At 60.7% G+C, this 17213-nt stretch overlaps 3 protein-coding genes across 4 annotated transcripts; 2 read left to right on the top strand and 1 right to left on the bottom strand.

Moving 5' to 3' along the window:
* Positions 1-4014: 4014 nt before the first annotated feature.
* Positions 4015-7421, top strand: LOC117653567. The gene is made up of 6 exons (XM_034399345.1): positions 4015-4146; positions 5633-5725; positions 6009-6159; positions 6512-6645; positions 6732-6878; positions 7087-7421. The coding sequence occupies exons 1-6, from the start codon at positions 4065-4067 to the stop codon at positions 7236-7238; spliced, it is 759 nt and encodes a 252-aa protein (XP_034255236.1). The 5' UTR covers positions 4015-4064; the 3' UTR covers positions 7239-7421.
* Positions 7422-9881: 2460 nt separating this feature from the next.
* On the top strand, positions 9882-13278 carry LOC117653231 (coiled-coil domain-containing protein 142). Its single transcript, XM_034398760.1, has 10 exons — positions 9882-10245; positions 10362-10548; positions 10810-11200; positions 11315-11378; positions 11453-11555; positions 11598-11668; positions 11746-11866; positions 11972-12266; positions 12339-12606; positions 12692-13278. The coding sequence occupies exons 1-10, from the start codon at positions 9882-9884 to the stop codon at positions 13276-13278; spliced, it is 2451 nt and encodes an 816-aa protein (XP_034254651.1).
* A 251-nt stretch (positions 13279-13529) lies between these two features.
* On the bottom strand, positions 13530-17206 carry LOC117653558 (endochitinase A1-like). Of its 2 annotated transcripts, none has more exons than XM_034399328.1 (7): positions 17053-17206; positions 15833-16111; positions 15696-15756; positions 15396-15477; positions 14146-15302; positions 13964-14072; positions 13530-13886 (listed from the first exon to the last, which is right to left on the bottom strand). In XM_034399328.1, the coding sequence occupies exons 2-7, from the start codon at positions 16101-16103 to the stop codon at positions 13653-13655; spliced, it is 1914 nt and encodes a 637-aa protein (XP_034255219.1). In that variant the 5' UTR covers positions 16104-16111; positions 17053-17206; the 3' UTR covers positions 13530-13652. The 2 variants fall into 2 exon arrangements, with proteins under 2 accessions (XP_034255219.1, XP_034255220.1); XM_034399329.1 differs by having other exon boundaries at positions 15833-16105; positions 17053-17200.
* Positions 17207-17213: the final 7 nt, after the last annotated feature.

Raw genomic sequence — 17213 nt, 5'->3', positions numbered from 1 at the left:
GCTTCAGCTTCCGCGACGGACCGCGACGCCGGCCGGCCGGCTTCTAGTGCCGCCGCGTGCCAGCGTGCCACGCCGCAGTGCCCCCTGGCGGGCAGGCGGCAGGCAGCACGCCGCCGGCCCCGCTCGCCGGGTCGCCTACCTCGCGCCGCTCGCGCCTCGCGCCCCAAGGCCCCGCGGCCGCCGCCTCCCCGCCGAGCGATTCCGAAAGTCGTTCCACTGCTCTGTCTCTCTCACGCCCCCTCGTGACGCCCCGCACGGAAAAAAAGGATTAGTTGTGACAACTAACATGTTAGTTGAAAAGCGTCCAAAGAAGATTTTAGTTTCCACGACTAAAAGTTTGCTGCTCGAACGAATTTATAAGTTGGAACGACTAAAAAACTACAGTTGGCTCAAGGATAAAGTTGATTGTGCGTACACTATGTTAGTTGTGAGGATTAACACGACCGTCACGGAAGAAAATAAACCACGCACAGAAAAAAAATCTGCGGCGGGAATCGAACTTAGGACCTGTCGCTTGTCAATCAGAGACGCTGCCCACTGCGCTGCGGACATTCTTACGAGACCCGACTTTCGGGCGATCATTTAATCGTCGCTTGTCCTAGCATCGGTCAGTTTGCTGTATCAGCGTCATTGGTCATTCTCCCGCTATCAGCTCACCACAGCGCAGTGGATAGCCTCAGCAGCTCTCAGATCACAGATTCCGCGATCGATACCCGTTGAAGGTTTTTCTTATACGAAGCTTCTTTTCTCTCGTGACGCTCATGTTAGTCATCACAACTAACATAGTGTAGGCACAATCAACTTTATCCTTGAGCCAACTGTAGTTTTTTAGTCGTTCCAACTTATAAATTCGTTCGAGCAGCAAACTTTTAGTCGTGAAAACTAAAATCTTCTTTGGACGCTTTTCAACTAACATGTTAGTTGTCACAACTAATCCTTTTTTTCCGTGCGTGTCGTGTGTGTGCGAGAGAGGTAAAGAGTCATCGGATCCGGCCCGCTGTCCGCGGCGGCGCGACGTTCGTGCCGCACGGGAAGTACTTTGTCACGCGGGAAGCACTTCGAGGCGAGGATGAGGAGTGAGGAGTGCGAACTGCGAATAATGCGTGTTGCGTGCAGCGGGCTGGTCTTATCGCGGATCGTCATTCCCAGTCGCAGGCAGCCCCCAGTCCGTCTCTCTCGCTCTCACGGAGCGCGCCGTCGGGCCGTCGCGGCGTGAGAGAGACGGAGCGACGAACAACTGTGCGGAATAATGACTCCGCTGCAGCGACCGACCGGTGGGGCAGCTTGGCTTCCACCGCGGCTTGCCTGCCGACGCCAAGTGGACGACCACACGCCGTTGTCGTCCCTTCGACCCGTCTTTCGTCCTTCTGCCTCTGCTTTACGTTTCACGCGGCGGTGACGCAAGTCCCATCCATTTCCGCCTGCTTCTTCCCCTCCTTCCTTCCTTTCCGCGCGCCTGCTCGTGTTTTCGGCTTGCGCGTTCGTTCGTTTGTTTGCTCGCTTGTTCGGCGGGGATCAGGGACGCAGGCGATGTCGTCTGGCCTCCTCGCGAGAGCGGCGCCCGCAGCGCGCCGCGCCGCACCGCGCACCGCCTCGAAAAACACGCCTGGCGGCGCGAGTCGCGAGCGAGTCGCGAGTGGGGTAGGTCACAAATGACGCATGCGGCGTGCGCCAGGTGGGGGATGCCCCCCAGCGGGCCCCCACCCCTTCCCAAACCTGCCCCGATTTTCTTCCAATATTCCCCATTTGAAGCTCCAGGCCGCCGCCGCCGTGCTCCCCCTCCCCCTTTCTCCCCGCCCGAAAGTCCCCGCACCGCGTTCGGTGTTCGGTGCGACGGCAGTGCGACGGCACCTCCGCGGCTCGGCGCCGAGCACGCGGCACGCACGGCCGTCTCTTCCAGCTTCCAGCCAGGATGACCTTCCATGAACGCCTGCAGTCCGCCATGAGTCCGCAGCCTGCAGCCCTCCCAAGGAGACCCACGTCCCATGACGTCCCATGAGCCGGCGCGGCGCCTGCTCGACTTGGCGGCCTGCTTGGCGGCCTGCTTGGCGGCCTGCTTGGCGGCCTGCTTGGCGGCCTGCTTGGCGGCCTGCTTGGCGGCCTGCTTGGCGGCCTGCTTGGCGGCCTGCTTGGCGGCCTGCTTGGCGGCCTGCTTGGCGGCCTGCTTGGCGGCCTGCTTGGCGGCCTGCTTGGCGGCCTGCTTGGCGGCCTGCTTGGCGGCCTGCTTGGCGGCCTGCTTGGCGACATGCTTGACCTGCTCCAGAGGCGCTATCACGTTCTGAACACACTATCACGACCAAACGAGAGCGTCGTTACCGTAAAAATGCAATTTTTAGCTCAAGCGTATCAAAGTTTGAGGTTGCGGCGGACTAAATAGTTACCTGTTTCCCGCATCTCACACGTTGAAGCCCGCGTGGGGCCGGGGTCTTCGTTCCCGATCGTTCCAGAACATCGTTTCGCCGGCGGCTGGCCTTGTAATTGCGCGGTTCGCGCTCAAATCTAGTCCGGAGATGTTTGGTTTGGTCGGAACCGACTGCGGTCATTCAGGACAGTTTGTCGAGTTTGGCCAAAACAAGTCCGGCCATGAATGTGTTAGCGATGCGTAGTTTGGCCGGAACAGACATCGGTAACTAGGGCCATTTTTGGCAAAACCGGGCCCGGTCATGAATGTGCGCACGTCACGCACGCGCGCGCGAAAATGAATACAATTTTAAAATGCCTTGATTCGAGCACACTCTTTTAGAAAATTACTCCGCCACGAGAATAGATTGACACGATCTCCAGATCGTGCGAGATGGTCGCCTGCGAGGTAGACCACCAAGCCGGCTCGCAGCACACCGGTGTGGAGACGGTGGCCTACCTCGCCCCTGTGAAGACGGCAGGGGCGAGGTAGGCCACCGTCTCCACGCTGGTGTGCTGCGAGCCGGCTTGGTGGCCTACCTCGCAGGCGTTCCAGGTTCCCAAAGCAGCAGTCCGCATGACTGACAGTTGCTAAATGTAGAGAAGCTCTGCCAATCCACATCGTGTTTCGAACCTTCGCGCCCTGCCCCCGGCACCCCCGGAGCTGGCGCGGCGCGGAGCGGTCAGCCGAACGGCCACAACTACGAAGATGACTACAAACTTGACTACAAAGTCAATTCCAAGAACGGGCGTGGTCCGGCCCGGCCGCCGGGTCCTCGGCGGTCCTCGGCCGCTCCGGCAGGAAAGTTCCTCCTGCCCGACGCGGCGCCCCGACGACGCCGGCTTGCGGCTTGCATAACGCCGTCCTGGAGGGTCCCGAGGGTCCAAAGGGCTCGCCGCCGCCTCGCCGCCTCGGACTGTGCCGGTCGCTGCCGGGCCCGCCGACAGGACAGGGCGTCCGAGAGGGCATCGAACAGGACGGAAAAACGGAATCAAAACGTCTCAACGACGTTGTTTGGAAAGGCGTGGGAACCCAGGCAGCGGGATGAACCGTGTGCGTGAGGCTTGGGCGGGGCGGGGCGGGGCGGGGCGGCCGCCGCGTTCACGTTCACAGGCCATCTATGTCCAGGCCGCCTCTCGGCCGCACGCGGTGCGCGGTGCACTATTCGTCGTCGAATGGAAGAGGCGACCACACCTGCCCGGCAGAGTGATTCCGAACAGCGATCTCGTCGCTCTGTCTCTCTCGCACCCGTGGGGGTGTTGCGTCCGGACGCGAGAGAGACAGCGGCGGGACACTACACTGTGCTGCCTGCTGAATCGCGATGCGCAGTTGGCAGCACCTCCTGCAGGAAAGGGCCGCACGTGGCTTTGTTGCGCCCGCGCGGTGGCAACCAGTCGCAACAGTGGCGTGGTCGAGGCGGTGGTCGCGGGTTCGAGTCCCGGACGCTCCCGCCTGCGTGCCGCTGCGTGCTCCTGTGGGATCTGGAAGCGGCGTGGCGAACGCCTGGAGCGGCCTGAAGCCTGAATCCGGCCGGAGTGCGGAGGGGGTCCCTGGCCGCCCTGCCGCCCTGCCGCCCTGGCCGGCCGGCGTGTATAAAACGGGAGTACGCCGGCGCCGACCTGTTAGTTCCCCGACGTCCAGCTCTCCACTCTCCTCACACGCCATGCTGACGCGAAGCGCGGCCGCCGGCCTGGTGCTGGTGCTGGCCGTGACGGCCCCCTCCGTGCAGGCCGCCAACAAAATCCGTAAGCACCCTGCACTCTTGCAGCCTCGGCCCGCCTCGGCCCCGTTCTCAGACTTGTGGTGGACATGGACATGATAGGTCAGACCAGGTAGGATCGTAAGCCGAATCAGGCCGATTCAGGCGCACCCCTGCCGCGCCACTTTCGGAGGAGTGGCACTTTGAGCGCGATGCGCCCCGGACTGTCTTCCCTCGAGGCGCTTAACGAGGTACGATTTAAATTCAAATTCGGATTGTGATTTTCTTCTTTCTCGTTCGCCCCTCGAGGCGAACCCGGGAATAAAACACGAAGGTTTTAAATAATATCACTTTGAATCGTATGCCGACCGCTTGCACCGAAGCTTCGGGCACGGGTTTTTGAACCGGTACGGCCAGCGCTCTGCCCCGCCATCCCCGCCGCGGCCCCGCGCTCCACCGTGCTCCACCAGCTGCTGATGGGGTGGGTGACGTAAAGCGGGCGGAGAGCGGAGAGCGGCCCGGCGGACAGGACAGGTTGCACTCGCCCCGACCCAAGTCGCACACATTCGAACGTCGCAACGCGCAACGCGCGATAGCGATCGTTATGCACTCGTTTACGCAACCCGCACTAAGTACAGGACGCACTCCTTTATTTGGCCGAGTGCAGCGCAGTGCAGGGCAAACGTGTTTTCGGTCTGTGCGTGGTGGTTACACTGGCGCACGGCAGTGGGGGCCAACCAACCTCCGTGTAGTGCCTCGAGCCTGCTGCGAGGCTACGCGGGCACTTCGAGGTGGATCGGGTGCTGTGCCGGCTGTTTAGCCGGGCGGGGCGGGGCGGGGCAGCGCGTCAAGCTTGGAGTAGGGTTCTAAAAAAGTGTGAAAAATAAAATTTGGAAAAAAAAACCATGAAAAAAAACGGTTTTTTTTTTCGAAAAAAACGGAAAATTATTTTTGGGCCTGAAATGTCGTTTAAACGGGTGGCGCGAAGCTAAGGGGGAAGCGTAGTGGCGCGTTAGGTGGCAAAAAAACGAAGCTCACGTTTTTTATTTTTATTGTCATACCTGGGTGTTGATATTGACCTAACTAAGCTTGCCAGCATGTCAAATAAGCACAAATAGCAAAACAACACCAAAAAGTACCAAAATTAGGAAAAAAACATATTTTTCCGGAAAAATTGCTAAAATAAAAAGCCGAAAAAAACAGTTTTTTTTTTCCGTTTTTTTCATGTTTTTTTTCCGGTGTTTAGAACCCTAGCTTGGAGCGTAAAGTGAACGACCGGAGAAACGAGTCGAAACTCGAATCTCGAATCCGAGTATCCGAGTCCAGCAGGTGGAGCCCGGGGCCCGGTTCGGCGCCGGGAGGCGGGTCGATGGTCTGCGTGAGGCGCACCAGGCGGCCGCGATGAGGCTCGCGTTCTCAACATCATCAACTCAGAACGACAACAACAACTTGAAAGAAAACCTGACGACAACAAACTATAACAAACTACTTGATCGAAACAACGCCGTGACCGTTTGCCTTGCCTGTTCCAGCCGAGTCGTGGGGGACGTGCAAGAGGTCCGACCCCAAGCTGGACGAGTGCCTGAAAGGCGCCATGCAGCGCGCCATGAAGGAGCTTGAAAAAGGTACCGACAAAATGAGCCACTCGGTTTTACTTCCTGTGTAAACATTTTTGTGCGCGAACCGAGGGGGTAACAACTGGCAAATTTCGTGTCAGCCGGATTACGGATTACCCCGGATTACCCCGGATTATCCCCAAATTACCTCCGGATTACAGCCAAAATAATCCTGGATTACCCCGGATTACCCCGGATTACCCCGGATTACCTCCCAATTTGCTGTCAGCCGGATTCCAGAAGTCGTTACCCCCTCGGCGCGAACTCACTCACTTTGTTTTTCCCCTCCCAGGAAATGCCGAGTTCGGCCTCCTGCCCCTGGACCCGTTCAAGGTGCAGCAGCTGCGTCTGGACAAGGGAGGCGGCGGCGCCCTGTCCATGGACATGACCCTGTCCGACGCCGAGCTGGTGGGCTTCAAGAACGCCAAGGTGGAGAGCTTCAAGTATGTGATCCTCCAGCCTGTGCTATGTTTTTTCTTTTATTCTCTGCAGCACTACAAGATCAAATGTGTGCTTAGTACACAGCTGTGGGAGCGTACTTGCAAGCACACATCTATAGGTGTATGCTTGGACAAGCACACATCTATAGAGTATGCCTTTAAATGGGTGGGATTAAAGTGTGCTTGGCCAAGCATACACCTATAGATGTGTACTTGCCAAGCATACACCTGTAGCTGTGTGCTTGCCAAGCACACACCTATAGATGTGTGCTTGCAAGTACGCTCCCATAGCTGTGTACTAAGCACACATTTGATCTTGTAGTGAGGGCTCTAATATCATGTCATCTTATTCCAGGGCTGACATGAACAAGTACAAATTCGTGGCGACCATGAGGACACCCAACCTGGACCTCAACAGCTTGTACAAGGTGGTCGGCAGGGTGCTCCTGATCCCCATCAACGGAAACGGAAAGACCACCATCAAAATGCGTGGGTGTCCTTTACCTTTCCCTAATCGGCCTCCGCAAAGCTCTCCCCATTATTGAGACTTACTGAATTGACTTTCCGTTCCGCAGAGAAAACGCTGATCCGACTCACGATGCAAGGCAACCTGAAGAAGGCCAAGTCCGGCAAGGAGCACCTCCACATCGACAACGTCAACTTCGAGCTCATCCCCGAGAAGTCGACCTTCAAGTTCGTCAACCCGGCCCACGCCACGCAGGGTGAGCGCCGTCTCTGTTCTGCACACTGAAAAGACATTTCTTAAAATGGGAAAATTTACTTGGATAATTTACCTCATGGCTGAAAGTTTCAAGTAAACTCGCCTCATTTTAAGTAACAATTTCTTTTATGTAGCAATGTTTTTTTTTTCTGGTTGTGCCTCGGTCAACTCGCTGGAAATTCATGACCTGCTCCTCTCTCTCCCTGCAGCCGATCTGCTCAGCAGAGTAGTCTCCGAGAACGACGGCGTGATCATGGAGGACCTGCGGCCCGCCATCTCCGAGGCCTTCTCCCAGGCCCTGTTGCAGATCGCCAACAGGATATTCAGCAAGGTCCCCTTCGAAGACGCCTTCCCCCAGTAAACCCCGGCAGCCGACCAGTATTTTTATTTAATTGTTAAGTCATGATTTATTTTTTTACGGAGAGGACAGAGCGAAGATCTCATTCGTTCTTAAATTTGAGGTGTGTTCTAGGCTGTTGTGTTTTTTTTGTGACCTGACTGTTAGTTTTAATGCCAATAAAACTTGTTCCTTTTCTAAAAGCTGTGAGTTGAGTTACTTAATCAAATCAGACAGCCCCCTCCCCCATAAAAACAACCATAACAACAACCAACAACTAAACCAGCAACACAGAAGCCCCCGGTGCACCAGCCCGGCAGGTAGGCAATACGTCGCACGCCGATGGGAGCGAGACGCAGACTGCTCTGAAAATTAAAATGTGCACCGGAAGTGGCGATGCAACGCGACTCCAGATGCAGTCAAGGCGAGCCAAGGTCGATAGGTGGATGGGGGCGCCGGCGAGACACGACTGGCTAATGGTGGTAAAACTTTGAAAACAAAGCGGGTTCGACACGCGGGAGGAAGTCGGGCTCGGAAGTTGCTGTTGCTCTGGCATTTTATGCGGCGCTTCTGCTGTGCCCCAATTACCAACCCGCACCAGCAGCAGTGGCGTGCGAACCGCGCCAGCCCGCGCCACTAGAAGAAGAGCAACAAAAACGATTACCGCTCCAGGAGCGAGGAACATACAAGAAGAAGAAATCAAAGAGTTCATCATCATGGAGACTGCTTTGTTGACACCGCACGCAGTGTGTGGGACCCACAGCGCAATCGGCATTGAGACAACCTTCCGAAAAAATGATGAGATTCTTTCGGGCTCGAACCCAGGCCACGTGAGTTGAGAGTCAGCACTTCTACGACCTCGGCCACGGACAAGGTCAGTCAGGGCGCCGTCCAGTGCATTCAAGTTCCCCCGGCGCCACGAGGGAGAGGGCGCGCGGCAGTGAGGGGGAGGTACAGCGTTATCCATTACAGTCGTCGTCCGGAGGGGCACCCCAAGGCGGGCCGGAAGGAAACTGGAGTGATTGCGGCGATGAGCGAGCACGGCGGCCGCCATGGCCGTCATGGCCGTCTCGGCGACGGGGCGCTGCGACGTGAGAATTGGTGCTTGGCACAGCGATCACCACCCCACCGCCAACATGACGCCCGCCACGGCGCCTCGGCGCCACGGGGTTCGGCCGCCGTCGCGTTCCCTCTCGCACCTCGGCTCCTCTCCTCTTCGCCGGCGGTCGGCGGCGGCGCTGCGGTCGACGCCGACCCGTCACGCCACCCCACCGCGGCGCGCCGGAGGCCCCCGTTTCGGAGGAGCAGAGCCCCGCACCCTAAAGTGCCGCGCCGCCGCGCCGCCGCGTTGTTATGTGGGCCGGTCGTCACCGTAATGACAGGCCGAACGCCAAGACGCCGCGGAGTGCGGGGCGCGGCGGGCGCGGCAGGCAGTGCGGGCGCGGGGCGCAGTGGCCGCGCGGCGCGAGGGGTAGCGCGGTAGCGCGGCGCCGATCGATGCCAGGTCCCCGTCAGTCCCTGCTGCACTGCGGCCCTGCGGCCCTGCGGCGTGGCCGGAGGCGCCACGAGGCCAGGCCGCCAGCCCAGTACGCGCCAACCAGCGACGGCGGGCGCACGTGCTCCGTGGCGGCGCGCGCAGACGTCCACGTCGACGACGCCATGGCCTGCCAGGAGCACCGCGTCGACGCCGACGTCGAGAGGACGCCCCTCGGCACCGACCCCATGGTGACCTCGGCCGTGAGGATCTCGTGACCTCCGGGACTCGCGCCGACCGTCGCGACCATGAGGGGAAACTACAGCTGACGGCCGAGGTGAGGAGATGAGTGCTCGAAGGAATACGGTGGTTCCTTCAAGTGGCAGGGGCCGTACATAAACCCCTACTACAGTCACCGATCGTCGAACCACGCTGCTTTCGTGGACAGCAGGGGCCTGGCGAATGTGGTGAATGTTGTTTGGGCGAGGGCATGGAACTGGGACTCGTGGGGTGGGGTCGGTGGGGTGCACGACGCGCACGTGGCGCCTGCCTTAGGGTGGGTGGAGGCGGTGTCACGCACGGCACGCCTGGAGGCACTGGGGGACCGGGGACCCACTCCATGCACTCCGGAAGGCGGCAGGCGGCAGGGGGCGAAGGTCATGAGTCAAGGTGTTTGTTTCTCACGGCCCTGCGCGCCCTGCGCCAGCAACCAACACATTTGTCGGAGCACCCAAGTGTGAGGGGGCCCTTCGCTTCGCCGTCCTTCGCACGCCCGTCCAAGCAGACTAGCAGACACACCCCGCGGGAACGGGCCACATCGGCCACATCGGCCAGATCGACACCGAGCATGCAGAGTGGGACGGGGTGGGGAACCCCCATAGAGGCGGGCGCGGGAGTAAGGGCAGGCTTTCCAGGTCTGGAACCCTCACACGCTCAAGCAGCACCAGGTTTAGTCCACTGTAGTGCCGACAGCCGAAGACAAGGCAGGAGCCGCTAACCTATCGATTGATCTATTTCCGTGAACACAACAAGAGCCCTGCTCATCTATTTTGTACGAATTTGTCGCTTCGCCGAGGGGTTGGTTCCTCGAAAACCTGATCTGACGATCGTCACTGGCTGCGCGTGCAAGCGTCTGTGTGCTTTCCCTCGCAGCGGAGGGTGAGTCCCACCCGCGGGCCCCGTCGTTGGCCGCCATGACCACCACGACGCCCACGCCGTCGACAGTGGCTCGCCAGCTGGGCACGGCGGTGTCCACCGTCATCTCGGCGACGCGCTGGCTGCCCGCCGAGGACTTGAAGCGGGACGCGGACTTGTACCGCGACTGCGGCCAGCTGCACCGACGCTGCGGCCTGCTGGTGACGCGCCTCCGCCGCCTGCTGCTGCACATCGCCGGCACGGCGCCCGCCCCCGAGCCCGGGTCAGGGTCCGGGGCCGCCGCCGTCGGAGACTCCATTGACATCCAGGTGGGCCAGCAGGGCTCGCCGCGGTCGGCCCTATGCCTCGCGGAGACTCGACCGCCGTCGTCACACTGGCTCACTTCCACCAGGAACTGGCGGCGTGCGTCGACGAGGTGGTGTCCGTGTCCGCGGCCCTGGCCCGTGTTCGTGCCGCCGTCTCCGCGTCCGCGGCGCAGGCCGCTAACGCTGCCGCCGCGGGGGGCGGCTCTGGCGGAGGCAGCACCGGGGGCGGCCCAGGGGGCAGTGGCTGCGGCGCCGTGCTCACCTACAAGCTGCAGTGGTGGCGCGGCCGAGTGTGGCAGGACCGCGTGACGCTGCTGCACCTCGTGCAGGCCATCGTCACGGAGACGCTGGCCCACTGCAGCCAGCACCCGGAGTGGCCTGGCTGGCGCTGTATCCTGCGGTGAGTAGTCCGCTGGATCCAAAAGGGCCTCGTTATGCTGGTCGGGCAAAACTTCCGAAAAATTCCCACTATGCACTAGTGCAATTAATGTGCTGGTCTCTTGGAGCGCCGGGGTGGCACGCCGCCCCGTAACGCACCGGTGCCGGCGTGTTGCCTACCCTCCGCTTGGCAGGCGCTCGGCCTCTGGGTCCCGACAGCCCCGGTCCCGGCGCGCACTGCGCATTGCTGCGCATTCACGGACGCCTCTGCTCTCGCCCTCAGGATGGTGGCCGTGTACAACGACATGCTGGCCCTGGGCTCCTCGGGGGAGGGCAGCGTGGTGGGCGTGTGCCGCAACTCGTGTGCCACGCTGCAGTACCCGCTGCGCAAGCTGTCGCTCACCAGGATCCTGCAGTTGCTGGCGCAGCAGCGCGCCGAGCGGTGCTGTCGGAAGCTGGTGCACGGGCTGCAGGCGAGCTACCGCCCGCCGCACGTCCGCCCCCGCGCGCACCCCGACAGCCCCGCCTCCGGCCGCACGCCTCGCACGCCACCCCCGGAGGACGACAACTCGAGCATGGAGATCTTCAGGGCCCTGACGCACCACATGTCGCCGCCGCACGGCCCGGCCGCCTCCACCGGGGGGCTGACACCCGTGGCGAGCGACGCGGGCTGCGCGGGTGCGGCCCCGCCGCACGGCAGGGCCGCGGGCTCAGACGGCAGCGGGCAGAAGCTGGACCTGGAGCGCCTGGTGCGCGACGAGGACGCGCTGCTCGGCGGGCTGCTGCAGGCCGCCGTGCGCCACACCCCGCACCTCCTGGGCACCGGCGCCGTCAAGGACTCTAAGACGACAGGTAAGAGCGCTCAGCCCAGTGCCTCGAACAAACACACAGGGTGCCTGGAGGCATAACGAGCAACTCGGTTCCAGACACGAAACGCGCGCGCGGGGGAGTCCGTCGCCGCGCCCAGCAGTACTACCAGCAGCTGCTCTGGGGCGAGGTGGGCTGCGTGGTGGAGCACGTGTTGCTGTGGTGGGGTGCTGGCCGCGGAGGCGGCAGGGGCGCGGGTCGCGGGCCGCTGGGCGCAGAGTCGCCGCAGCACTGCCACCACCTTCGCGCCTGGCTCATCAAGCTCACCAAGTCCCGTGAGTACGAGACGAGGGGACGTCCCCCAGTGTACAGTCGCGCACATCAGCTGATCTGCTGCACCTTCCGTCTGCAGCCGCGGTGCCCGCGCTGTGTCTGGGCGCGCTGCAGAGCCTGGTGGACTCGCTGGGCGTGCACGTCACCTCCACGTCGTGGGACGCGCTGTTCCGGCGCTCCATCGTGGCGGCCGGCCACCAGCACTGCCGCGGCAAGGGCCCCGGGGCCGGTGGCGGGCGCACGCGGCAGGACGCGGAGGACGAGCAGCAGGAGGGCGGCCGCGGCGACGTGGAGGCTGGCGTGCGGGGCACGGCCACGGGCCGCCTCTTCTCCGCCACCCTGGCCGACCTGGTGGACCTGTCCAACCACTGTGAGGGTGACGGCCCGGCGTGCGCGGCGCCGCCACTGGACGAGATCGAGGCCCTGCCGCTGGTGGAGCAGATCCCGCTGCTGCATCGCCTGGACCACTCGGTGCACACCACCCGGCTCTGGACGGCGGCGCGCGCGCGCATGCTGGCCGGCTCCTGGACGCTGGCCGCCTTCTTCCTCGTGAGCCAGCGCGACGTGGCCAACTGCCTGGCCGAGCTGAGCAGGCTCAAGGTAGGCTAATTCAACACGAACTTGTCGTCGCCTTCGCCGAGAAAAGGCAAACAGTGTGTTGTGATGCCGCAGCTCCGCGACCACGGCGATCTGCCCCGCACCGCCAGCGTGCACGTGACGGTGTGCAGCCGGATGCGCGCCAAGCTGGTGTCCGAGGTCAAGGAGAACATCAACAAGCTGAAGCGCGTGCCGGAGGAGTCCATCGCCGTCCTGGCGTCCGTGTGCCGCACCGTCAGCCTGGCCACGCTGCACATGGTGTTCCCCGCGCCGCGGTACTGGCGGCAGAGCGGCTCCGGCGGCATGCCCGAGTACGCCACGGCCTACGTGGAGGACTTCCTGGGTGAGTGCTGGCCCAAAGCAGATGGAAATGTTTCTCAGAACGTCAATGTGGGAGGAATTGCCTCGTTCCTTGTTCTCGACGGCAGAGCGCGTGCTGCGGCCCGTGCTGGCGGCCAGCGGGCTGCTGACGGCCAGCGTGCAGCTCACGGTGGGCGGGCTGGTGCTGCGCATCGCGTGCGAGTCCTGGCTGGACCACATCTACACGCGCCGCATCAAGTTCAGCGAGTGGGGCGCGCTGCAGCTGCTGACGGACTTCGGCGCCGTGCCCACCTGGCTGTGCGAGCGCGTCTCCCTGCCGACGGAGCTGCGCGCCGCACTGCTCCGCCACGAGGTGCTGCGGCGCTGCGAGGGCGTGGGCCGCCTGCTGCTGCGCCGCCCCGGCGAGAGGGTGTCCATGACGGCCAGCGGGCTGCCCGCCGCCCCCGGGGCCGCCGCCACCGTCCACCCCGCGCTCGCCGCCCCCGCGGGCCGGTTCGGCCAGCCGCAGCCGAGCGCCGGCCAGGGCGCGGACGCCGCGGCGCCAGCGGACACCATGCCCGCCGAGATGTACGTGCCAAACCAGGAGCAGTGGCTGGAGCTGCGCGCCCCGCGGGGCCCCAGGGACCGCGTCAGGGCGCACGGCCTGTGCGCCGCCACCCTGTGCTGCATGCTGCCTGCCGCGGCCCCGAGCTAGGGGCTAGAGGCATGCCTCCCAGACGTTATCGTGTCAACTGCCAAAGCAATTCCTCGCTCAAAAATCCGCCGGTTGTGCGTTATGTTGTTCTTGTGCCCTATCTACATGTTCTTCAACAAGGTATTGTTGTCTCCACTTCTGAGTTGTTGGCAGCGGTATGTATGAAAATCCACCAACAAAATAAAGGACTATTTTAAGGTGATGTTTGGACTCAACAATCATAATAACAAATTAATAATTTAAAAATACAATTCAACGTAATAGAAAATTTAATACTATGTACGTAGAGTAAAATTCATACAAAAATTTGTACCAAAAGTATAATGATAAAAATGATATATAACCATGAAGTATAAAACAAAGTCATGCTGAAATCAATAAAACACTTGGAAAGTTCCAATGAGCTTTCCATTCGATAATGATACATTGGTACTGATTGTACGTGTGCTTATGGCTAAATTTGGCGCATTTTTGGTTTTCCTGGGCGAACCGATGTCGCAATTGCTGTAGCTTCTAATCACAGTATCACAAACTACTACAGACGAGATTGAGCATTGCGCATCTGCAACAAGTTTTGCTTCGTCGCCGTGTCCGGGCGAAGCGGCTTGCTGAAAAGCGAAAACAGTGTTCAGTGGAAAGACAAACTTACGAAAATCGAATCGGCAAGAGCGACACAAACACATACCGTCTTGTCCGACACGTCTTCCAGGTATTCTCCCTCGTCTTCTGGACTCGACGCAAAGGCGGCAACCACCTCGTCGACGTCGATGCCCAGGTCCCAGACCTTGGACAGCCTGAAAGAGTTTAAGTTAGTTCACCCTGAACTAACGTGAACAAAGACAAACACCAAGTTGCCAGTTGACTCACCACTCGCTGGTCTTCTCGGTGGCGCTGAGGGCAGGCTGGGGCAAGTCGGTCAGGTCGAGATGGCCGTCTGTGAGGTCCGTCGACGGCTCCGCTGCTAAGGAAGGGTCATTCCCCGTGAGCAGTGGCGGCAGGACAGTCGTCTCCAGACGGTCGCTGCCGCTGGCGGACGAAGACGGACGCAGCCTGTTCTGCACGGCCGCACGCTTTTCTGACGGTTCCGGAGCCACGGACCCTTGCTTCGCCTTGAGCGTCTCCTGCGACGCCGAGACGCACTGGTCGTGCGGCGAGCCGGGAGGGGTGAGCGCGGGGGCGGGCGAAGCCGGGTCCACCAAGTCCTGTGAGGAGTTCCGGTCGACGCCGAGGCCGTCACCAGCCGCGAAGGGTGCGGGGCAGGACGCGGCGAACGGTGTGGAGGTGGCCGACGGCCCGCCAGACCGCTTGGCGCTGTTGGCGGGGGTGCCGCGTTGCAAGGTCCTCTTCCTCGAGCTGCGGCCTCCAGGCGACGGCGCCGTGCTGTGCGTGCTCATGGAGGGTTCCGGCGACGACGCCGTCCTCGGCTGCTCTGTCTCCTCCATGCTGGGGAAGGGGGGCGGCGACGACGCCGTCCTTGGCTGCCCCGTCTCCTCCGTGCTGGGGAAGGGGGGCGGCGACCGCGGCGCGGAGCTGGCGGTGTCCAGTACGACACTCTCGACGGAGTCATAATGATTATGAATCCAGTTGCCGTCCTCCTCGGCGCAGCGGTACGCCAGGCGCAGCGCGGGCGCGTCCGGGCGAGAGTCTGCGGCGTCGCTATCCTCGTCGTCGGGGAGGTGCTGGATCACCGCCCCCATCTCCACGTAAACCTCTATCGGACACCGCCACATGTTGGCGATGGCCGACAAGGAGGCGCAGTCGCCCCAGCCGCCGCTCTCCACCGTCGAGATGCTGTCGTTGAGGATGCGGTCGCTGAAGAAGGCCCGGTACTTGGCGCGGTGGTCGCGCATGTACGCGGCCACCTCGTTGCGCAGCCGGTTCACCTCGGCGTCGGAGGGGAGGGTCCGGCGGCGGTCGGGGGATCGCCGCTGGTGGAGGCAGGACCGAAACAGGCAGTGGCCGTCGCCAGGGATCTCCCGGACCGTCACCTGCCCCTTGTCAAATTGGAAAGTCGGCCGCGAAACCTGCACAAAACCGCACAAGTTACCATGACGCCGCATTATCAACTTCGCTAACAGTTGAAAACAGTGCCGCAAATTGTTCACTTGTTCACATACGTGGAACGGGTCGATCCAGGGGAACAACGGCTCGTCATCGGGCACGTCCGCCGCAGCCGTGGGTTCCATTTGCTTCGGGGACCTGCAACGTGAAACACATTGTGCACCCTGACGTGAAGGTGTGGCCAACGTGGCATTGCGTGGCGCGTACGTGCCACTCCCTAGAGAGACTCAGGGGGACAGGCTTTCGGCTGAGCCATCGAATTAAAGCGCTCGCTCGGCCGAACCAGCCAATGAGAGGGCGCTGACGTCACCGAGTGGTCGCCTCTAAGGCTCTCTAGCTCTCCCCGATCGGCTTACCTCCTCGAAGAGGGGGAGGACGCCGCCTCGGCAGGGAGAACAACGTCATGACCGCCGTTTCCTAAAAAAAAGAAGGTATAAGGATTAGAAAAAAAGATACGAAAGTAACGTGTGGAGATAGAAGTGAAGACACTAACCAGGCCGAACATTGTTTCGCGAATCCTCCTGCTCGCCGTCGTTCTCGTCGTTCTCGGCCAGGGTGGGCAGCCCCTTCCCCGCAGCGTCCCGGACGCCGAGGACTGTCTCCATCCGCGACAGGGACGTCGGCAGCGTCTCCAGGCTGTAAATGCTGGCATTGTCCTCGCCTTTCAAGGCGTCGCCCCCGCACTGGGAGGGAAGCGTTGAATCCAGCAGGTCATCGTCCTCGTCCAGCGTCAAATCTATTACTTCCGTCTCCGAACCATCCATCTCTGCAACTCATTTGAGAATAAACAAATTAATATTTCCTCTCCTGCGTTGAACTCATTCGCGGAGACACGCCTAAGTTTTGGGTGGAGAAACCTTTTCACATTCCTTCAAGAGATTGCTCCCCTCCCCACGCAACTCGGCCGCACCTTTAATTCGAGGACCTTCCAGGGGGGCAGGGGCGGGGGGGGTGGGGTGGGGTAGCACTCGGACATCCGGATGCATGGGGGTGGAGTGGGGTGGAGGGTGCAGTTGTGGAGACTTTACACACCTCCTTCCGTAAAAATAAGGCTCCACCGTTCCCTGCTCTCGGAAAAATGACTGCGACAAATTCCAGCAGCTCGCAAGCGAGCCAGCGATACCCAAATTATCTCACGAGGGTCTTTCTTTCAAAACTAAAATATGACACGAAAGCATCTTCGGGATCGGGCATCCATTGGGTGAGGTATTGTTTTCAAGCCCGAAACGAAATGGAGAAACGTCAACGTGTTTCTTGCATCTGCCTTCGAATGTTTGGGGAGCGAGCGGTCATCAGCTGTTTTCCGCGACTGAGAGCCGAGAAGGACAAAGGACTGCATTCTGCTTTTGGTTCGCGCCAAAGACGGGGCAACAAGTGCACCGCCGGAACAGGGATTACACGCAATGACTCCCCTTCGCGGGGCAGTTGGGCACCTCAGAGGCCTCTAAAAGGGGCTCGGAACGAAGCGAACCGATCAGAAAGTACTGAAACAACGCCCCCCGGCGGAATTCCCCTTTCTAACCTATAGGCACAGGTGCGCATAGCAAACAAATAACAAAGCCAACCAAATACACGACCTCGACATCCTAGCGGACACGAATAAAATGCCAATGAAGACACCCCTTCACAGATAAGTGTGTAGCCACACACATCAAAACAATCGACCACAGTAAAACCAAAACAAATCTCAGCACAACAAAAATAAATACTAACCTGCACAATGATCATTATCACAAACTACAGCCGCCAGGAGCGCCACAGGCGGCCAACTCTTATCAACCACCACGGCCAGCTGGAGTATTCAGTCCGCCTTCCGCCTCTTTACTCCATGCCTCCGTGCAAATTATTACTTTTTTTAGTTTTAAAAAATTAAA

This window comes from Thrips palmi, unplaced genomic scaffold (genome assembly GCF_012932325.1).
Source record: "Thrips palmi isolate BJ-2018 unplaced genomic scaffold, TpBJ-2018v1 HiC_scaffold_8, whole genome shotgun sequence".
NCBI lineage: Eukaryota > Metazoa > Arthropoda > Insecta > Thysanoptera > Thripidae > Thrips > Thrips palmi.
Note: the sequence above shows the minus strand (reverse complement) of the source record. Positions and strands in the feature narration are given on the sequence as shown.